Source organism: Clarias gariepinus, chromosome 3 (assembly GCF_024256425.1).
Source record: "Clarias gariepinus isolate MV-2021 ecotype Netherlands chromosome 3, CGAR_prim_01v2, whole genome shotgun sequence".
In the NCBI taxonomy this organism is placed as follows: domain Eukaryota; kingdom Metazoa; phylum Chordata; class Actinopteri; order Siluriformes; family Clariidae; genus Clarias; species Clarias gariepinus.
Genome location: NC_071102.1, coordinates 15,248,271 through 15,272,224, shown reverse-complemented (window position 1 = coordinate 15,272,224; position 23,954 = coordinate 15,248,271). Strand labels below are relative to the sequence as shown.

The following is a 23,954-nucleotide window of genomic DNA, read 5'->3' as shown; positions in this document are numbered from 1 at the left end:
ATCCTTGATGCAGACCCACCTCCACCTTAAACTCTTTTGTCGCACCTACAGCACATCTTACCACTGTCTTACAGCTCTCATACATGTCCTGCACCACTCTAACATACTTCTCTGCCACTCCAGACTTCCTCATACAATACCACAGCTCCTCTCTTGGCACCCTGTCATACGCTTTCTCTAAATCTAAAAAGACACAATGCAACTCCCTGTTACCTTCTCTGTACTTCTCCGCCAGCATCCTCAAAGCAAATACTGCATCTGATGTACTCTTTCTAGGCATAAAACCATATTGCTGCTCACAAATGCTTACCTCTACCCTTAACCTAGCTTCCACTACTCTTTCCCACAGCTTCATTGTCTGGCTCATTAGCTTTATACCTCTATAATTGCCACAGCTTTGCACATCTCCCTTGTTCTTAAAAATTGGCACCAATACACTTCTCCTCCATTCCTCTGGAATCCTCTCACTCTCCAAGATCTTGTTAAACAAACCTGTCAAAAACTCTACTGCCACCTCTCCTAAGCACTTCCATACCTCCACAGGTATGTCATCAGGACCAACAGCCTTTCCACTCTTCATCCTCTTCAACGCCCTTCTCACCTCACTTCTACCAATATTTGCTACTTCCTGTTCAACAACAGTCACCTCTTCTACTCTTTGTTCTCTTTGTTCTCTTTGTGAAATATTATTTTTTAAATTGCTTTTTTGGTCTCAAACCTCCTGTAAGTGTGTTTAGCAAAACATTAAAATTGCACTGTCAGAGGGCACTGTAAATACTTGCTTTATAAGTATAACCAAAATAAAAGTAAAATTTTTATTCACCATCTGGACAGTAGCAGCCATCCAAACACTGTAGTTTGCTGTCAATGCAGATGTGTTCAAAATTGCAGTGCACAGGACAACATGTGATGCACTCCCTGTAAAGAAGGTCTGCAGGGCATTCAATCCCTGTACAAACCAAAATCAAGCTCAAAAATTTTACATAACAAAAATTTCACTATTGAAATTTTTAAAAATCACAACATTATGCATCTCAAAAACACACATGTGCACTATAAGTGTTATTAATTTTATATAAGATTAAATACCATACTATTTTATTGTCTAACTGATTCTCTTTCAAATGCACATGTCCAGACCCTACATTTGAACTTAGAACCCACCAATAACAAGCAAATATTGCTAATGTGTTACATACCACATAGAGGAAAATGTGATCTCCAGTTGTGTAATGGGTGTCCAGCATGAGCACATGCTCTTGTATACTCGGTGAACACCTGGCAAACTATATCACCACTGGAACCGGACCTACCAATTGGAATCAGTACCATTATGAAAAATAATACATAAATTATTAAATTACAAAGAAATACAATTACAGTGACCAGTGACAAATACATATGAACATGAAAGCTGGTTTGCTAATCAAACCAGCTTTCATAGTTCTGAATCAGACCTGGACAACATTCAAGAGGAATTTTTGACCATTCTTCTTTACAGAACTGCTTCAGCTCAGACACATTTGTAGTGAACCAAATCTGTCCAACAGTAGTAACTGCTGCTAGGTCTCAAAAAGGGTGATGGAAATTTGTGGTCTTGAAGTGAAGAATCAGACTACAGTGACCTAACCAATATTTTTATATGGAAAGCTGCCCAATATTCTATCCGAAGTGACTCCTTTCTAGAAGCTAGCCTTCTCTTGCTGTCTCTCCCTAGAGGGATGAGTTGAGGTGTCATAAGATTTCACTAAAATGACATTAGTATGCCTTAACTTGGTTTTAAAACATTTTACAGTTAAACTGAGATTTGTATCTTTAAACTGAGTTTACTGTAATTTGTGTGGCGGTGTGGGAGCTGTTAAGGGAGCCATTAAGATTCACACCTACTGTACTGAATGGGGAGCCATTTGCGAGACTAAGGAGGGAAGATTATTCTGAGCTGCTTAAGCAGGTGGTCAGGAGGACTACTCCCATTCTGAAGTGGCATGGTTTTGTCTTAAACCACAAAATAAATACAATCAAACACAAACGCCTTTTCTCTCTTGCGTTTCCACACAATCTTTTCTCTTTACAAGCTGTTCTCTCCTTTTTTAACATTCTTTTCCCTTTTGACTGCCTTTCCTTTTTACACTCTCATTTCCCTTTCGAACAGGGTTTGGACAGGCAAGGAATGAAAAGTCAGAGATTAAAAAATTTGGCCATTTACTATTAGTTTCCTTGTTGGTTGTCAACGTTCCTTGGCTAACGTTAGCTAACTTTGACTGGCTAACTAGCTAAGCGCCATCACGTGCATTAGTTAGCTCAGCACTAAGCGAGTTTCAAAACCTATGAGAAATAAAAAAGGAAAAATGGGAAATTCTGAATGTCATTAAAGTAAATTTAACACTGATTAAAATTAAGTGTTTAATTAATATCTTCGGTTGTTTTGCAATTTGCAGGCGCAGCAGGGTTGCATTCAGTAACAAGCATTTTTAAAAGAACCTTTCATTAAATTTCCTTAATTTATGTTTTTTTCAGATGTGCTTTAAATGCTATGTGTCTGTATGATATACAGGAATACAGGATAAAGTACATCAGCAGATCAAGTCAACAAACATAAATATATTCTTATATCAAATCTATGCATAACTACAACAGGCCATGAAATTTTATCAAAGGATATATGCAACATATGCAATAAAATAAGCTTAAAACCCATATACTGGGTATAAATAGATAACTGGGTATGAGTCCATAACTCAGCATATGTGAGTGTATTTGATACAGTATACTTACAGGCAAAGGTCATTAGAGCAGCTGGCAATGTATGAATACGGATTGACAAATTCGTGGCAGGATTTAAATGGAACTTTCAGTAAAGATGTACACACCTTCTCCACTTTCTGCATTAAAAGATCCTACATTAGTCCTATGGCATTTTCCATGAACATTGCTTATTAACATATGTGTATATACAGTACCAGCAAATTATAGGCTTCTTGTACAGAACAGGGAAATAGGAAGGGAGATGGCACCATCTGACATGTAAGCTGTGGATCCTCCTCCATCCAGCTGTTCCCAAACATGGCAAGATTCTCCGTTAACACACCTGGACCACACAAAGCAGAAATATTAACCTTCATACACAAGCACAGGATAAGAAACACACCAGAATTATTCACAGCCATAATTCAGAAAATGAAACCAAATACGGTCAAACTCCTCAATGTAAATATTTAAATAGACACCATGAAGCTATATGCTCACTCCTGCACTTGTATATACAGTACATTAACACTGAGCTTTCGTTGTAGGAATAGACATACAGTAACCTGTCATTTAATAGAAACCACAGGAACAGATACATGTTAAGGACTTCTCTTAATGTTTTCATCAAACAGCAGAATGTAGGTAATTTACTGTAAGTCTAGCTTTGTCTTAGTAGCTTTGCATGTGTCAGTTGAATTTTTATTATTGCCAGAAGAGCTGCTTTCAGTATTTTAGAGACTACTGAAAACCTGGAATTTTTACGCAGTATAATAACTTACTTTTAATGAACTGCTTTTTCCTTTAACCCTTAGGGTTCATTCAGTTCTCTTCTTAAATTGGTGTAAATTGCACTCTTTACCAATATAGTAGCTAATAAATTTCCCCTTATTTATGTAGAGCAGAAAATGGGCTTTCAAAATGTGGCTGATGCAAATATGTTCGATTTATGTGCGACTTTTGACCGATTAGCCTAACATTTTTCAGCAGAGCCTCTGTTTTACTGAATAATCCTGGCTTTTCATGAATATGTAAGACCTATTGGCTTCTACTGAGAGGAACAAATAATAAAGCAGGGTAAATCTGAAGCCTAACCTACTTGTTGGCATGTTCTGAAAGGTAGGGTGAAAACCAGTAATCCTGTAGGAAACCCGGCATTTATGAAAAAAAAATGTTGTAAACTAAGAATGCCTTTGTAATACAACTCTGGAAAAAAAAAAAAGATCATAGCAAAATAATAAGTTTATTATTCCTTTTTTTACTTACAGGTGAATGTATTGGTGAGATGAACCGTTTTGTTTCATTTTTAGTGAACTGATGCAGTGGAACAAGATTCGGACTATTGGGAGGTTGCTTTAACACCTCAAAATACAACACCTCAGTTTTTGGAGTGTTGACTTTATGTGTATAGATATACAGTCTGGACCATAAATATTTGTAATTTGCCAGCCTACAGCAGCACATTGGAATTGAAATTAAACAATAAATATAAGTTAAACATGTTTTCTTTCACCTTAACTTTTAAGTGATTTACATACAGCATTTTGTGTACGTTTTATTATACAACGTAATTGGACTAACGAGCATAATTACATGGCAAATTCTAATTTTAGTCCTTTTTTTAAAAGAATCATTTGGAGCCAATGACTGGCAAGAACTGGTTTTCTTATGTGCACTATCAAGATATTCCTTTAGGTATTGTTTAGTTGTGCTCATTCTCAGGGTGTTTGGCCTAAAGTTTTGCCTTTCGCAAATGAAAAGATCAATTAATTAAGATTAATTTAAACTAATTAATGTATATTATCAACTGCAAAAAGAAAATAAAAACTTACCATAGCTGGTTTTTAGATCATCCTGAACATCTGCATTGAAATTGCCACATAGTCCACAGGTGCGACCAACAAATTCTGGACTCATTTTAATATAGATGGAGCTGCTAACACCCTGCCATGCCAGCATGAAAACCTGGTGCTGTGATACCAGGATGTAGTCAGAGATTCTCTCCAGCTCAATATCATGAAGATTATGAGGGAGCTGTAGGCTAGATGAGTAAAAATAAATATTTTTAGACCTATATGCACCTGTAATTTTTATCTTGGCAATCTTATATACTGCACATTGTAGTGAATTTACTGCTCTTACACACATGAAACATACAGCTAATTCAAACCAACTGACCAAACATTCAGTTTAATGTCAGTGTTGATTGCATATCCAAGGTAAAGGAATTAGACTCATATAGAAATAGAAACAGTTACACTGTACTCTGTTTTTGTGTTCACATTGTTTTTAAAAAGATTTAGTTTTTTGTTTTAACCTTGTTACTGCCTTCAGAGTTTGAAGTCAGTGATTCAATAACGATAGATACAATCTTCAATATTTAAGCAATAATAAACGTATCTGTATTTATTGTAATCATAGTAATTGATTTAAATTGCCACTTTCAAAATATTATAATCAGTTGTTCATACCTAATTTTGGTATAATAGACTGGATATCCCACAAATTATGTCTGTTACAGCATCACACTAATTTATAATAATAATAATAATAATAATAATAATAATAATAATAATAATAATCATTGCTGTTGTTGCTCCTACAGTGTTGTTATTGTTGTAAGTAGTAGTAATAGTGGTAGTAGTTGTAGTAGAACACAGTAGTAATTTATTATTAACATTTTATTATTTAGTATATTGTTCTTTATACTGTGAAGCAAATATACCAAAACATACATTTGCCATGTATGTAACTACATTTCCCAGAACACAGTGTGGCCAACTATCATGGCTACCAAGGACTCCAACTCCAGCTCATACTGTACATTGCAACTCAACTGATTAATGATTGTCAACACCTAGAACTGGACTCAATCACTTACTCCTACTGTACATAATATAAGCAATCTAATTTTCTATGGGTGCTATAGCCATGTCTGCTATGTAAATACCAAACATTAATATTGTTTTTTGATCCTATTTCTGGATTTTAGTTTTTAATGCTATTTAGCCCTGATGCAGGTTGTGTTCTGGTCACCTGGTCTCTGCCTGTTTACTGATTCTGAATTTGAGCCTTGGGTTTGTTTTGATTGCTGTTGTTAATAAAGTTTGGACAACCTGCATTGTGTCCTCCAGTATGTTCCTGACAATAGAACATTATTTAAACGTTATCTAATAATGAATAACTAAGAATGGATAGCTGTGGCTGCATTTGTATTCAAAGTTTTAAGCCAACAAAGTTTAATCATGTTACCCTAATAATGATCTTAGTAAGATAATCTCAAAGTAACGACAGTCAATCCAAAGTTGTCAATTCTACTTTAAATTTTTTTTATGTCAAACTAGTTGTATGTTTGTCAAAAATTAATCATCTCAGCGGGATCATCTATACTGCTTTATCCTGTATTCAGGGTCGTGGCAGGCCTTGAACCTATCCCAGGAGAATTAAAACCAGAATTCCGGAAAAGTTGGAGTGTTTTTTTTATTTTAGTAAAATTAAAAGTAAAAAAGACTTTCAAATCACATGAGCCAAAATTTTATTCACAATAGAACATAGAGAACAGAACAATTGTTTAAACTGAAAACTTGTACAATTTTATGCACAAAATAAGCTTATTTCAATATTAATGTGTGCTATAGGCCGCAAAAAAAGTTGGGACAAGGGCATGTTTACCATGGTGTAGTAATGTTAGTGACACTATCATGCCGATAAGTGATGCAGTGTTGTCTGAGGGCTCGAAGTCCATGGGCATCCAACAAAGGTCTTAGGCCTTGTCCCTTAGCTAGAGATATTTCTCCAGGTTCTCTAAATCTTTTGATGATGTTATGCACTGTAGATGATACGATTTGCAAAGGCTTTGCAATTTGACGTTGAGGAACGTTGTTTTTAAGGTACACAATCTTTTTATGCACTCTTTTACAAATTGGAGAGCCTCTGTCCATATTTACGTCTGAGACACTTTCCCCCTCAAGATATCTCTTATATAGCCTATCATGTTACCGACCTGACGCTAAATGTTCTCCCAGCTGAATCTTCAAAATGTCTTGCTTTTTCAGCTCTTTGTTGCCGTGGTCCCAAATTTTTTGAGACCTGTAGCAGGCATTACATTTAAAATGAGCTTATTTAGTGGATAAAATTTCTCCATTTTAACATTTAACATTATCTCTATTTTCTATTTTAAATAAAATATCGGCTCGTGTTTTGAAAGTCTATTAGTTTTCATTTTATTTAAATTTAAAAAATGTTTTCTGGAATTCGAATTGAGGTGGGGTACATTCTGGATGTGGTGCAAATTCATTGCAGAGCACAAACACACCCTCACATGCTCATTCACACACTATGGGCAACTTGTGAATGCCAGTTAGCCTTAACTACAGGTCTTTGGGCTGTAGGAGGAAACTGGAGCTCTCAGAGGAAATTAAAATTGAATTTTAAAGAACGAAATGCAGTTGCCATTTGATGAGGCATGTAATTCATTATAAATTAATTTGCATTAATTTTTACTTTTAAAAAATTATACACGCATACTGAGCGTTCAGAACTTCATTGTCATATGTAGTAAAACCTTGTAACGTTTTGTTACCTTTGACCTTTAAATGTAACATTGAATCCTTGTAACCTAATCTCGCCTTCCCATGGCAAGAAGAGGCTTACTGATCGTCTGCAGGAGTACGGATTAGAATGACATTCTGGATCATTATGAACCTAAAAAGACATTACAGAAAAGGATAGGTAGTTTTACGATATTCTTTCTTTAGGACTACAAAGACAAGTTTACTGTTGACCAGTTCTTTAATTCAATGACAAAAGATCTTGGAATTTGGCCCACAGAGAGCCCAGGACAAGACAGCTTTACTACTTTTTACTCCTCATATATGAAAGTCAGAGAACTTTGCCCATAATTACTCTATAAAAACATAAATGACTCCTGTAATAACATTATTTTCTCTAAACTGGCTCAAAGCTGTATTTGAGTGCGGTCCTTACCAGCACCACACACACACACAAACACACACACACACACACACACACACACACACACACACACACACACACACACACACACACACACTTTAATCATCACATTTTAATTTGAATAAAACAACCACACAGAAATGATAAAAAAACAATGCCCCTCTTCAAAATTGGATGATATAATGATGATGTAAATGTGTATGTACCTGTATAAATACACTTGGCTTTGTGTTGTCCTCACAATCTTTCAGAAGTGTGTAGCTGCACTTGCCAGGGAAGTAGTAGTAAAGGCCATCAAACGTCTCATAATTGTATTGCCCCCATGATCGACATGCCATCTCTCTCTCCAACCCTGTATTTGGAACTAAAATATCTCCCATATAATTAACATGCTCATAAACACTGATACTGTAATATATATATATATATATATATATATATATATATATATATATACATATATGTATATATATATATATATATATATATATATATATATATATATATATATATATATATATATATATATATATTTGTTTAAGCAGATGGCAGGTATAATTTTTTTATCACACTATTAATTAAATAATGGTCTTATTAATGTTATATGTGATTACATGTGTGTTAAAACATTCAATGATTTAACCTCTACTCAGTTAAATAAATATTTCTTTAAGTCCAAAATTGTAATATATACCTGTTTGGCAATGTGATCCAGTAGCCTGATAGAAAGAACAGTTGCAGAAGTCTGGATAGAGACATTGATCTCCATTCAGGCATGGAAACATACAAGGATCTGTGCTCGCTGTTAGGATTAAAAGTGCTACATATTATGATATGTTTTTGATAAAATAACACTATATACTGTATATCCAATCAGCTGTTTTAACCCAATAACATTAGCATTGATTATAAATTATCAATAAGTAAATTGGTTTCAGGGTGATTGGCAAACAAAGGATCATGTTTAGAGCCAGCCCATCTGGTCTAATCCCAAGAAAAAAAGCCAATGTACAGTAGCACAACTCACTGAAGTCAGTGGAAGCCAGGTTAGAAACGCACCAGAACACCCAGTGCACCATAGCCTGCTTCGAATTGGGCCCAACAGGGAAAGAACCCAAGGCAATCAGGGTTCCAAATGACAATCAAGTACCCACAGGAAGCATTAGATGCAAATAGATGCAGTGAGACCGCACAAGGCAGCCCACAGCACCTTAAGATTCATTGCCAGCTTCTTGGTGGCAGACACTACAGCACACCCCCTGAAGCCAGAGCTCCTCATGTTGTTATATTATGGCTGATGTGTGTGTGTGTGTGTGTGTGTGTGTGTGTGTGTGTGTGTGTGTGTGTGTGTGTGTGTGTGTGTGTGTGTATGTTGTGTGTGTGTGTGTGTGTGTCTGTGTGTGTGTGTGTGTGTCTGTGTGTGTGTGTGTGTCTGTGTGTGTGTATTTGTGTGAGTGTCAGAGGTGGAAAAAGTAATAAAATTTTGTACTCAAGTAAAAGTACTGTTACTTTAGTGAAATTTTACTGAAGTACAAGTAAAGTTACCAGTATAAAAATCTACTCAAGTAAAAGTAACAGCAGGGGTGGTATGGGGGATTCTAGTGCAATACAAAAAAGACCAGTGGATATAGATCTTAAACTAGTTGTTTTTAATTGGAGAAAGACCATTGTATAATAAAGCTGTTGCCTTTTTTGCTCTTGAACTAGTTGTTTTTAATTGGAGAAAGACCATTGTATAATAAAGCTGTTGCCTTTTTTGCTCTTGAAATAGAAATAGTCGCTTATATATGACTAGGGGTTTGCTTCATAAGAATTTGATGACATTAAGCTTTCAGCTGGGTCTGCATCACTGTTTTGTCCATCTCCATCGTTCTTGTGAATTTAGCGCATTTGTTCTCCCTGCCCATCAGTTAACCAGTGCAGTGGTTTCCGTGGTAGAATTTTTTTTCACTTCTTGTTGCATTATTTTTATAATTTTTTATTTTCATTCATTTATTTTTTTACTCACTAGCAAATATGATTTCAAATGTAGCAAAGTACAATACTTCAAACAAAACATATGTAAGTAACAAAGTCAATGCACCTGTCTACCAGAAGATTTTAGAGCACTTCATGCTAAGAACCTGCGCACAGTGCCAAAACTACCACTAACTGATTTGCTGTCCATGATATTACTAGGCTTGATTGGCCAGCCATATTGCCTACACGGAACCACATAGAGAATCTAGAACCAAAAGGGAGATGAGAAGCACGTGACTCAACAATACATACAAGTTGAAGGCCGTTATCAAAACAACCTGGTCCTCAATAACGCATTAGCAGTTCCATGGGCTGATTAGGAATTCCTATTAATATAGCCCCCAACTAGTATTGATTGCAGAATTTTTGTCTTGTAAATCTTCTGTTGATTAATCATAGCCAGTGTTGGGGGATGTTACGTTTTAAAGTAACTTTTGTAATTACATTACAAAATTACTATTAAAAAAAAGTACTATTAAAAAGTAATCAGTTACATTACAGCACTACCTTCTGATAAAAATAACTAGTTGGAGTACTTTTTCCATTGCAGAAAATGATTTTTTTTTTTTGTCATTCCTCATGCATGTTGTTTTAGTCAAGAACTATAATACCATCATTACTTTTGGCCATAATCTGTTAACTACTAACAGCAGGAATAACAGGGTGTGGGGGTGTGGGGGTGTGGTTGTAGGGCGCCTTTTACACACACACACACACACACACACACACACACACACACACACACACACACACACACACACACACACACACAAATGGAATAACTGTTGTCTGGCTTACAGATTACATCAATTGTCTAATTTATGGATTACATTTTGGAAAAATAACTAAATAACTGAGAACTTAAATGGCGGATCTAACATGACATAAAGTTCTCGTTACATCAAAAAAGTAATCCAAGTACTCTAACTCTAAATATATTATGTGAGTTACTCACTCACTCACACACTCACTCACTCACTAATCTTCTATAACGCTTTATCTTGTATAGAGGGTCGCGGGGACCTGGAGCCTATCCCAGGAGGCCTAGGGCACGAGGCGGGGTACACCCTGGACAGGGTGAGAATCCATCACTAATTCTTTTTTATTGTACTATATAATAAGTATACCCTTGTATAATAAGTATAAGCTCTTACCCTTGGATCTGTGTGGGGGAGTCCATGCTTCTTTTGGCTTTGGCTTGGACTGAAATTAAAAAGAAAATGTAAAGTTAATGAAATGCATATTAAGGAATACCAGTTAAAAAGTACTGTAGTTTAATCAGTGTGAACTAAATATCTCTGAGTTGCTAAAAGACAATGTAAGAGAACTGGTCTGCCATTAGCATTCTAAAACATTAATTGAACAAAGGTGATCAAACTCCCAGTTTACTTGTGGAAAACTACAGTATGTATTCCAACTGGAAGAAATGTTACAAAAACATAAGGGCTTTTAAATTAGGATGTGTTCCCTTTTTAGTCTGGGTTTGCTCAAGATTTCTTCCCCATATTCCCCTGGGAGTTTTTAATTGCTACAAAACAAATGTGTTTTTAATTGCTACACAAAACAAATGTGAAATATCAAGGAGTAGTACTCCACTTTGAAAAGACTTGAGTATGCTTGTTTGCTCTACTTGTTAAGTGCAAATAGCAAAACTGTGACATGTGGGGTCCTGAGTCATTTGCTGAGGAAATAAAATAACAACGACTTGCCTGTTTGTCTCCCTGGAATGGAAAGCAGGTATTTACTATGTTGGAATAAGGTTTCTCCTTAAAGAATTTATTATATCATTAAAGAGCCTTCATGCACATCCAAAATCCTACTAAAACTGTAACACAAGTTATACAGGGTGATAAAACCAGGAGGAAGTGGTTTAAAAAAGTGAAAAGATTATAAATACTGTCCGATATATGGTCAAATGTTGGTTGGCTGACACAGGTTATATTAATACATTCAGTGTTATAAGGCTCAACCATATTGATATTATAATGGTTAAAACACTGAATGTAGGGGCTAAAAGAATTAAACTGTACTAGTGTTAGTACCCGCCATCAATTGATAAAGAGTTTGTAGAAGTAGTTTAAAGGTTAAAGCTAAAAATAAGCTGATCAGCATCTGTGTCCACCATCTAATCCTGGGTTCAGTCCATACTTTTTAATTCTTCGTCTGTACCTCCAAAGACATCCCAAAGACCACCATACAATGTTGCCTAGCTACACTATCCCCTGCAACCACTCTACAGTCTCTAATTTCCTTCATATTGCATCTCTTAAACAGCAAATAGTCCATCTTTCACCATTCTTATATGTCACCCTGTGTTCTTCTTTCTTCTTAATATATGTATTAGCCACTCCCATTTCCATCCTTTTTATTATAAATTCATATTATTATTATTTATTATAATTAAATCTACAATAATCTGTCCTTCCACATTCCTCTCCTGGACGCCAGGATCCATCACTTCCTCATCACCTCTGTTCACTTCTCCAACATGCCCATTAAGGTCAGCTTTGATCACCAATCTTTTTTCTGTGGGGACTTTGTCTAACTCACTCCAGAAATCTTCTTTCTCCTTCACACCAAACTCTACCTGTAGTGTGTAATTAATGATGACATTTATCATTATTTCTTACACTTCCAATTTCACACTCATCATTCTATCAGCCAAACAGATATACAGACACACAGACAGAAACTTTTCTGAAACTGGTTTTGGGTCCTCAAATGTATGACATGTAAAGATATAATTAAAAGAGTGATTTCTGACCAATGTACAGACAAAACCTTTCTTTTATTCAAATAGATAACTGTGCATAACATCACTTTTACTCAAAATTTTAACCACACTTAAGGTGCATGCTTCAGGGAAAATATGTAGGTACTGTACTTATTAAAAAAAATTCTGTCCAACTACTTTTGCAAAATGCTATGACATAATCTGGTACAGAACAGGTTATATATTTCATATATATTTTAATCAACATTTTGATAGCATTTATGGTGTAGGTTTAACTTCAGGCAAGTACCTAAGAACTGGAAAAGTTCAGACAGGGAGACAGACATTTTTCTTTGACTGGTTTCTGGTCCTCCAATGTATAAAAGGTCAAGATTTAATTGAAAGAGCGGATTCTGACCAATGCACTGTACAGACAAAACCATTATTTCATTTCTATAGAAGAAGTAGTAAGTTCTATTTTTTATTAGTGATGATGAGGTGCTCTGTCATGTCTGTGTATTGAGGATTGTGTTGGTTTTGTAGGAGCATTACGGTTGTTTCTGTGTCTTTCTCAAACTTTGTGTATGCATAGTAAACCAACGTGTTGATTGACTCTGTTGAGTGACATGTATAACCATGCTCACCTTGAGGAAAAAAAATTGTTAGATGCCAAGATGCTAGATGACCAAATGTGAGACATAACTGGTTTTCCCATCCTTTCTACCCAACATTGCACCAATGAATGGCATAAGGTTCAGTTTTCATAAGACGCACCATTTTCAGAGTATACTTTGACATGCCTCTGTGTCTTCATAAATTACACTTTATTACCACAGCCACCTTGAGGGGTAAGCATTGAATGAGTAAAATAAACCCGCTAGATGCTGTGATGTCCCTTCGACTTAACATATTGCTCTCATTTCTGGTGCAGGTAAGTCTTTCCAAGATGTGTGCATAAGTGAAACTGTGAACTTGCATGGTGCTCCAATGAGATGCTGACAGAGAGACAACAGACACAAAAGAGAACATGCAAATGTCCATGGTGGAAAGAGTACATGTACCACACAACGACAAAGGGCAGATGGCACAGAGCAGTGGCAACTACTGTACACTTTTTGCTCCAAGGTAACGGCATAACACACTGTTCAGTGGTAACAGGATCTTTAAGAGCCAGGTGGGATTACTTGGTGTTTAGCTGGCCCAATTTCAAGCAGAGGTTAACAAGAGACCTACCACACAAAGTCTCTACTAAAGATGTGTACTGTTCTTCCTTAATTATGTCCTGTTATGCTCAAACCATGTCTTTTAACCTTGTTAGCTAAGAGCAAAGTCCTTTTAACCATGTTGACCCAGAGTTGTGCCATGGAGCGGTTTGTCTGTGTAATTGCACTGTGATACAAACACATCAGCACACAAGTATAAAGGCTCATAACTTCGTAGGCTCTGCATAAAATTGAACGTTGAAGTGAAGTTGTCAACTATATAATAAAATATGGAGCCTGACTTTCACAAAAATTTACTCACATTATGAGATGCTAGCGAATGAACCGCATTTTATCCTTTACACTGTGTATGGTAGATAGGTTCACTGACATATTTCATCCTCCTGTTTTGCGTGAAATCATTAAGAATAATATAGGGTGAATTAACTCTCAGTACTTCTCTCAAATACTTGTGTCTCAATCTCAGAATAATCTGAGGCATTTTGAAATACTAATTATATATTTAGGGCAGTAGTGGCTCAAACGCTTAAGGCTGTAGATTATTGGGTTTCTGATTGTAAAGATCAAATCGTACACATGTTAAACGTTGTTACTGAAAATTGACAATAAATATTATTAAAATGCTATGGAAATTTTACCATTTAAATGTCTCAACAGAAATCGAGACTCATCAGACCAGGCAACATTTCCAATTTTTTTTTTCCTATTTGTAGTGGAGATGAGTGGTACCCGGTGGGGTCTTCTGCTGTCGTAGCCCATCTGCCTTAAGGTTGTGCGTGTTGTGGCTTAACAAATGCTTTGCTGCATACCAACGTTGTTCTTCTATCAGCTTGAATCAGTCGGCCCATTCTCCTCTGACCTCTAGCATCAACAAGGCATTTTTGCCCACAGGACTGCCGCATACTGGATCTTTTTCCCTTTTCACACCATTCTTTTTAAACCCTTGAAATGGTTGTGCGTGAACATCCCAGCAACTGAGCAGATTGTGAAATACTCAGACCGGCCCGTCTGGCACCAACAACCATGCCACGCTCAAAATTGCTTAAATCACCTTTCTTTCCCATTTTGACATTCAGTTTGGAGTTCAGGAGATTGTCTTGACCAGGACCACACCGTTAAATGCATTGAAGCAACTGCCATGTGATTGGTTGATTAGATAATTGCATTAATGAGTAATTGAACGGGTGTTCCTAATAATCCTTTAGGTGAGTGTATACTCTATCATAAAATTGAGAGAATAAAATGAGGGGTGCTTTAATCAAACCTGGCTTGTTTTTTTAATGAAGACATAAAACCAAATGTAAACTCACCCCCCCCCCCCCCTAACATAAAAGTACCCCCACTGTCTCCCCTGTACCTACACTTTCCTACACTTAAGCGTGAATCCCCTAGTCCAAACAAATATGCATGGTAGCAGCTTGTGGTAGTGGGCTGCCCCCAAGTCAACCTTGCTAAGTTGTTTTGCTGGGAAAAATAGAACACATCAAAAGCCCCACTAATGCTTGTCCGGCATGCCACTCTGAGGCTGAAAAGTGATCTCAGCTGATTACTTCACTAGTCAACATAAATAGAAAAAACAAAGTAAAATTTATTTTATTATTAGTAAAAGGAATTTCACAGAGCTCACTCTATACCTGAAGATGGTAGCGTTATGGTTAGGCTTTCGTTGTGGCTTTCATGTTAGGCACTCAGACACAACTTGGAGTATAATTCTGCCACTTGATGAGCGCAGATCAGTGTAAAAGGGGGTCTTGATAATTTTTTTTCAAAGAATCAAAAATATGCATAGCGTGAATCCTGACATCATTATACTTACTTCTTTGTGTTTTTATTGGGATTTGTAAGGTGCATATTGCCACCTACTGTACAGAAGCATTAACTTTTATGCAAGACTGTATGTTTGGAGGAGTAAAGGTGAGATAATTTATGTCAATCTGGATAAGCACACCTGCCAAATGTCTAAATGTAAATGAGACGCTGAGCCTTAGGAACTCTGCACCAACAGTTAAGAGAATGATGGTGGTAGCCTCATGGTTTGGGTCTGTTTCGCTGGTAAAATTAAGAAAGATGACTGCCTCAGAATTACATAACATAAATCATCAGTAGGCATACATAACCTCAAATCGCCAGCTTGATGTTGAAACTTTAACACAAATCCAAACACACATGAAAGCTAGGTTCGAAGGGATAAAGCAAACTTACTTTGAGCTTTTGGAGTCTCAACCCTCTCTGAAATTTGTGTCATGTAATTCATGAAATAAATTCACTTGAACATTACCAGTTGTGGTCAAATATGCATCCCGAATTCTGCCAAAAGATTGTTACAGTAATGGCTACTTTAAGTGTCTGCTATAAGTGTGCTGTATTTATATTTTCAACCCTGATAAACCCAACGTGAGCTAACTCTATTTTAAAGCAAAATCTTGATGTTTAAAATATATTAGTTTAAACTTTGTTTGATAATAGAGCGCAATCCAGTGTCTTCTTGTGCTAGTCCCAAGTCTGGATAAATGCAGAGAGTTGTGTCGTGAAGGGCATCCGACGTAAAACGTTTGCCAAATCAATGATGCGAATCAAAAATATCATTCCCATACCGGATCGGTCGCGGCCCGGGTTAACAACTACCGCCACCGGTGCTGTTGACCTACAGGGTGCCGGTGGAAATTGGGCTACTGTTGGTCGAAAAAGGAGGGGAGGAAGGCGTGTTCGAAAGCAGAGAGAGAAAAGTAAAGGCAAGAGTTCAGGAGTTGATAGTAGGGACTTTAAATGTTGGGACTATGACGGGGACGGCAAGAGAGTTGGTTGATATAATGCAGAGAAGGAAGGTCGATATCCAGGAGACCAGGTGGAAAGGTAGCAAGGCTAGAAGCTTAGGATCAGGGTTCTAATTGTTTTACCATGGTGTGGATAGGAAAAGAAATGGAGTAGGAGTTATTCTGAAAGAGGAGTTTTTAAGGAACGTTCTAGAGGTGAAGAAAGTATCAGGGTGTATATAGGGTGATGAGTCTGGAGCTGGAAATTAAAGGGGTGATGTTCAATGTTTTTAGTGGCTATGCACCACAGGTAGAATGTGAGTTATAAGAGAAGGAGACACTCTGGAGTGAGTTAGATGATGTGATGCAGAGCATCCCAAGGGGTGAGAGAGTGGTGATTGGTGCAGACGTCAATGAACATGTTGGGGAAGGCAGGGGAAGGCAGAAGCACTCAGGTGGACTACATCTTGTGTCGACGTTGTAATCTGAAAGAGATCAGTGACTGCAAAGTGTTGGTAGGGGAGAGTGTAGCCAGACAACACAGAATGGTGGTGTGTAAAATAACCCTGCTGGTAAGAAAGGTGAAGAGAACAAAGGCAGAGCAGAGGACAAAGTGGTGGAAGCTGAGAAAGGAAGAATGTTCTGTAGTCTTCAGGGAGGAGTTGAGACAGGCTATGGGTGGTCAGTAGGTGCTTTCAGTTGACTGGACAACTACAGCCAATGTGATCAGGGAGACAGGTAGGAGGGTACTTGGTGTATCATCAGGTAAGGGAAAGTGGACAAGGAGACTTGGTGGTGGAATGAGGAAGTCCAGGAGTGTATACCGGAAAAGAGGCTAGCTAAGAAGAAGTGGGACTCTGAGAGGACTGAACAGAGCATACAGGATTACAGGAAGATGCAGAGTAAGGTGAAGGTAGAGGTGGCAAAGGCCAAACAAAAGCATATGAGGACTTGTATGTTAGATTGGATAGTAAGAAGGGTGAGGTGGATTTGTACAGGTTGGCGAGGCAGAGAGATAGAGATGGGAAGGATGTGCAGCTGGTTAGTGTGATTTAAGATAGAGATGGAAATGTACTGACAGATGCCAGGAGGGTAATGGGAAGATAGAAGGAGTACTTTGAAAAGTTGATGAATGAGGAAAATGAAAGAGAATGAAGAGTAGAAGACATGACTGTTGTGGAGCAGGAAGTAGCAAATATTAGTAAAAATGAGGTGAGAAGGACGTTGAAGAGGACGAAGAGTGGAAAGGCTGTTGGTCCTGATGACATACCTGTGGAGGTATCAGAGGTGGCAGTAGAGTTTCTGACTAGTTTGTTTAACACGATCTTGGAGAGTGAGAGGATTTCAGAGGAATGGAGAAGTGTATTGGTGCCGATTTTTAAGAACAAGGGAGATGTGCAAAGCTGTGGCAATTACAGAGGCATAAAGCTAATTAGCCATACAATGAAGCTGTGGGAAAGAGTATTGGAAGCGAGGTTAAGGGCAGAGGTAAGCATTTTTGAGCAGCAACATGGTTTCAATGCTAGAAAGAGTACATCAAATGCAGTATTTGCTTTGAGGATGCTGATGGAGAAGTACAGAGAAGGTAATAAAGAATTGCATTGTGTCTTTGTAGATTTAGAGAAAGCGTATGACAGGGTGCCGTCTGAAAAGTCTGGAGTGGCAGAGAAGTATGTTAGAGTGGTGCAGGAAATGTATGAGAAAGTCTGGAGTGGCAGAGAAGTATGTTAGAGTGGTGCAGGAAATGTATGAGAGCTGTAAGACCGTGGTAAGATGTGCTGTAGGTGTGACAGAAGAGTTCAAGGTGGAGGTGGGTCTGCATCAAGGATCGACTCTGAGCCCCTTTTTTTTGCTTTGGTGATGGACAGGTTGACAGATGAGGTTAGACAGGAGTCTCCATGGACTATGATGTTTGCAGAAGACATTGTGCTTTGTAGTGAGAGCAGGAAACAGGTCAAGGAAAATTTGGAGAGGAGGAGGTACACTCTGGAAAGCAAAGGAATGAAGGTTAGCCGCAGCAAGACGGAATACATGTGTGTGAATGAGAGGAACACAAGAGGAACGGTGAGGCTTCGGGAGCAGTGGTAAAGAAGGTGCAGGACTTTAAGTACTTACTGTAGGGTCAACGGTCCAGAGCAATGGAGAGTGTGGAAAGGAGATGAAGAGGCGGGTACAGGCAGGTTGGAATGGGTGGAGAAAAGTTTCAGGTGTGTTGTGTGATAAAAGAGTATCAGCGAGAATAAAAGGAAAGGTGTACAGGACAGTGGTGAGACCAGCGATGATCTACGGCTTAGAGACAGTGGCACTGAAGAAAAGACAGGAGGCAGAGTTGGAGGTAGCAGAGCTGAAGATGTTGAGGTTCTCCTTGGGAGTGACAAGCATGGATAGGATCAAGAATAAGTTCATCAGAGGGACAACCCATGTTACATGTTTTGGAGATAAAGTCAGAGAGGCCAGATTGAGGTGGTTTGGACATGTCCAGAGGAGAGATGGTGATTATATCGGTAGAAGGATGCTGAGGTTGGAACTGCCAGGCAGGAGGTCTAGATGAAGACCAAAGACGCGATTTATGGATGCAGTGAGAGAGGACATGAAGTTAGTTGGTGTGAGAGAAGAGGATGCAGAGGATAGGGTTAGATGGAGGCAGATGATTCGCTGTGAAAGGGAATAGCCGAAAGACAAAGAAGAAGAAGAGTTCATATTTTCACCACTGAAATAACAGCGCTAAAGTGGTAAAAGTGAAATTTAACAAGAAAACAACTTTAAAAGAAATTTTAGATTTTAAAAACTTAGAGAGTTCTGCTGTACAGAAAGACAGGCAAACATATACGTGAGATGCAACGTAAAATAATCATATTACTGATTACATTAAAGCTGATCAGAATAGCTGGCCCAGTAGGTTACTGTTTATTGTCATTAAAGCTGATCAGCTTTACCCACAACATTAGACAGAATCTAAATGTGTGTGAAAAATATATTATATTTAGTCAATTCTTTTTAAATAGCTATGGTCAAATGGAAGTTATGTTAATGTTATGTTTTTGAAGAGGTGACTGGAGCACAGTATTTTTTAGATGTTAAGGAGGCTCCAAATGGAACATAAAGGTAAGTAAAAGCAATTTGCTTTTATCCATTCTTTTTTGCTTCTTTCTATTGAGTAAATGATAACCTGATATCTAATTTCAGTTATTTCTTGTAGGCGACCCTGCGACTACAAAAAGATGGATTCTGACAACGTGTTATGAAGGAGACCAGTGTCCTCCTCCTCAAAAGAGAGAGAGAGAGGGAGGGAGGGAGGGAGGAAGGGAGAGAGAGAGAATAGTAGAATACCGACTCAAAGAAATCAGCTCCGCCTTTACTGACCTCGGAGACACCTGAAACCAGCCTGGTGTGCCCTCGCAATGATGCCCTTTATCCTCCCCAGAAAGCCAATGAATTAAAAAAAAAAAAAAAAAAGTTTAAAGCAGCTTGTGTTTTTTTTTTTTTTTTTTTTTTTTTGTATTAAAACAAAATTGAATAGCAGGTTACTGTTGGTTGTCAATATTTTCTTTAATCTATTATAAACATTTACACCAGTGGCAAAGCAGCTGAATGTGGGACTTCTGTCGCATCTAGACAGACAAAATTCCCTTTGAAGGGAATTTCCAGCTCATGAGAAACTTCTTTGTTAATGAATGTAACAAACAACACTGATATTCATTAAGCTTATTCATTTATTTTAAGATGTTTCTGTTTTTTTACTTCTAATAATATCCTTCTGAGACCCAGACTCTATTGTTGTGTACATATGGCAATTTCTACTGACTATTTCTCTTAAATCTTAAATCTCTTAAATGGTACTATCCTTATATGAGGGGAAAAAATATATATAAATAATAAAGTTTGGAGAAATTGTTGTGTCCTCATATTTACTTAAATACATGCACCAAAAATGCCATTTGTACATTTTTTTCTCATCATGATATGCATTTAACCTTATGTGACTGCATTTAGCCCAGGTGTGCAGACCTGGGGTGTCAGAGCGCACTGAGTGCAATGCTTCACCGCCTCTGCATAGCTGTCCTACCTGCTCAGCTTGGGAACGGGTCTCCCATTTCGCCAGCATTATCCTGCTGCTGCTCCCGCTGCTCGCTCACACACACACACACACACACACACACACACACACACACACACACACACACACACACACACACACACACACACACACAAAAAGAGAGAGAGAGAGCGAGAGAGAAAGAACAAGGCATGGTTTGTTTCTTACAGGTAATCAGTATGAATATATACCTTAGCCAACTGTCTATGCATTTGAGAACACAAGAAAAACAGGGACGCATTTAACAAATGTTTGCCTTTCAGCATTAGCAGACTCCACAACTACTCTACTACATTTATTACGTTTTTTTTTTTACTATATTAAAACTATATTTACTAATAGCAAAAATAAAACTTACTTTTTAAGATCATGCTCGTGAGTTAAATTCACTGCCCACAAAATACACACTGAAAAGAGATTCTGGTATTAGTTTATATACTGTATATGTACATGTATTTTAAAATTGGTTTTATGTAAAATATGGCATCATTAACTGCAGCATCTCTGTAAAGCAACAGAATGTTAAAGGTCTATTCAAGATTGAGCATTACTTAACACGCAGTCTAAAGAAAGTTTAGATGAATGGATTAATTCCTACCTTGATGGATCAGAAAAACACAAACCAATAAAAAGTAAAATAATCCTTTCTGGATAGAGTTTGAATTAGGATCCATTCGTGACTCATATATACCACTTTAAGTGGAATAAAATTCTCCCCTTGTGATCACCAGCTGATTCTTCAGAACTACCGAAACATTGTGTCTGAGTTAGCAGAGTTCTGGTCACGTCTGCCTCTGTCCCACTCTGTTCCCGCTAGCTTCCCACCTGCCCACCTGCAGACTCCAGCCTTGCTCTCATTAGCATAATGTATTCAGTCCAACACAGATTCTAATCTAGACGCATATCTGGGTTGGACCAAGAACAATCTAATCCCAGGGATAAAGGATTTACAAATGAAGGCTATATCAGTTAAAGATGCAAACTGGTTAATTTAACAAAAACATTGGTAAATAAAAAAAAATGGACAAAGAACTTATAAAATTTATTAAAACAAAAAGCCAGTGCTTAAAAAAAATTAAAAGTAAATTGTTTAAAATTTATAGGCTAATTGTTATGAAACTATTGCATAAAGTAGACTAACTAACATAAGTATTTATCATTTTAGTGCACTTATTCATTGTCTCAGTAAATTAAATTTCAATTACTTGCTTTATAAAAAAATCTCCAAATTAATAATTATCAGCATATCCAATATTATAGGTACTTACTAGACTTTTAACATCAACTTAATATTAAGACGTTGACCTAAGTAACATGGTACTATTCATTTCTATGAGCAGCAGCAATAAAGAAAATCTGTATTCGTTTTTAAAATCATAATGTGATCATAAGCATAATCTGTATATAAATAAAAAAAAGGTTTTGTCTCGACATTGGTCAGAAATCAATCGTTCAATAATATCTCTACATTTTATATGTTGGAGGACCAGAAACCAGTCTCAGAAAATTTTCTGTATTCTCTATGTATGTCTGTATGTTTGTCCAGCTAGATTTTGTAACAGCATCGCACAAAACTGGCTGGGCAGAATTTAATGAAACTTTGCCAGTCCTTTGGTGATGGCCTGAAGTTATAGCTGCACCATAAATGAAATCAAAATGTTAAGTACAAAGGACATTTATTTAGGACATATTATTATTATAAACTAAAAGTTTTAAAAGCATTCTGCATATGCGCCAAACTGTGGGTGCATCTTAAATCGCGCCCACAGTTTGGCGCAATAATTTTATAAAATAAATTATTTAAAAAATAATAATAATTTAAAAATAGGTTTTACTGTGGTATTGTTTTAGTTCTGATGGAAGTGGGTCTTTATAGATAAATGACTGCATTACCAATGCCTTACATATGGCTGGTAGCCAAGCTGCTGGGAGTCCTAACCTAAAGTGCAAGATAGACCAGTACTAGTCTTTCTAGGACCTTCATATAGCATGATGAGAGGACTTGTGTTGATCTGTAATTGTCTACTTAGAAAAAGAACAAGGCATGAAGTTTCCACAGCTCTTCTACATTCTCCTGTTAAAAGATCAGGGTGAAGGTGTGCAGATGGATTCCACACTGTCACTTTATGTACATGACAATTTGCACATTTTATCTTATTTTCCTTACATTTACATTGCATACAGTATTTATGCATTCTTACAATTACATTTTGCCTCAACCCCCCGCCAAATACCGTTTGTGTAACCTGCTGCTATAATGCAATAATTTCCCTCACAGGATCAAGCCTGTCTGTCCAACTGATTTGGTCAGTTCTTGCAGCCTTACCAGGTTTCAGCTGCCCTAACTGTCTCAGCACCTTGTAGGTGGTGACAGATGGGGGGCAGAGGAAACTGAAGATGTTTGTGTAAGTGGGTAATTCGGCAATGTCGAGGTGATGGATGGTTGGAAGTAAATGGTTGTGAGATGAGCAGTGGAGAAGTGGTGTTAGGTGAAAGGGTGGGAAAAGATGTTTGATCTTTGGGAGTGTTGGGGAACAGTGTGCTGAGGGAGTAAAAGGGATGAGTGAGGGCATTGTGTGGAACCTGTTAAAAAAGAACCAATTGAAAAACAAATTAGTAAATAACAAAGATCAATCTCATTACCTCTTTTCAGCCTGCACCCTCAACACACAGGTAATTATTTTGCTTTGAAGTCAGTCTTCTGCTTCATGCCAACCAACACCACTTTGCATTGTTCTGCTGAAGCCTGGCCTCTAGCTCCCTTTTCTATGCTTCATTGTTCTCAATTAGTCTCATCTTCAACTGCTGCTGCAACCTTCTCATCTGTTCTTTGTGCTTCTGCCTAAAAGAGTATTTGTTTTTGGTCAGTAGCTACTGGGGTGATGCTGATTGAATAGTTGATTCAGGGTTTGTTATTAAAGTAGAAAAACAACATACCCTCCTGACAAGAGCTAGAATGTTCTTGTAGAAATTGATGTAGTCTGTTGTGCATTCAATATCTTCTACAGCTTGTTCAAAAAACATGCACACACTGCTGTTGTGGCTAGGTGTCCCAAACATTTGGTCATATAGTTCAGTTAATAAATATAAAATTTTACATTTTTTCAATGAAATCCTCTAATAGATTCAAAGGTTGTTGTAATTTCCTGGCTACTATAATATCATCTGTTTTGATGAAGTGTAGTTAAAACTAGCTTCATCTAGCTAGTCTTGTGTGGGTGATACTAATAATATCGACACCTGTCATTTGAATACTGTTTGCAGCTGCCAAAAATCAAAACTATTATTTTATATCTTTAAACTATATTGTATTCAGTTACTAAATTAGGAAAAAGAATTAAAAAATTTAAATAACATGTAGAAATGATTGCCTAAATGGTCAGTAAAAAAATATCACAATCGATAACAGACCAAGATTATATGTAATTTAT

General features: G+C 37.2%; 1 protein-coding gene across 1 annotated transcript in view; it reads right to left on the bottom strand.

Annotated features, from left to right (window-relative positions):
• otog (otogelin) overlaps window positions 1-21,197 on the bottom strand; it is a 135,962-nt gene extending 114,765 nt beyond the window's left edge. Inside the window, exons 1-13 of the mRNA XM_053491571.1 lie at window positions 21,122-21,197; window positions 20,882-20,930; window positions 20,481-20,551; window positions 17,963-17,979; window positions 10,893-10,929; window positions 8,414-8,521; window positions 7,926-8,083; window positions 7,328-7,449; window positions 4,578-4,786; window positions 2,961-3,088; window positions 2,776-2,882; window positions 1,200-1,309; window positions 824-949 (exon numbers count right to left, since the gene is read on the bottom strand). Of these exons, the coding sequence (XP_053347546.1) occupies window positions 824-949; window positions 1,200-1,309; window positions 2,776-2,882; window positions 2,961-3,088; window positions 4,578-4,786; window positions 7,328-7,449; window positions 7,926-8,083; window positions 8,414-8,521; window positions 10,893-10,929; window positions 17,963-17,979; window positions 20,481-20,551; window positions 20,882-20,930; window positions 21,122-21,197 (1,318 nt within the window). The remainder of the gene's footprint in view (window positions 1-823; window positions 950-1,199; window positions 1,310-2,775; window positions 2,883-2,960; window positions 3,089-4,577; window positions 4,787-7,327; window positions 7,450-7,925; window positions 8,084-8,413; window positions 8,522-10,892; window positions 10,930-17,962; window positions 17,980-20,480; window positions 20,552-20,881; window positions 20,931-21,121) is intronic.
• Window positions 21,198-23,954: the final 2,757 nt, after the last annotated feature.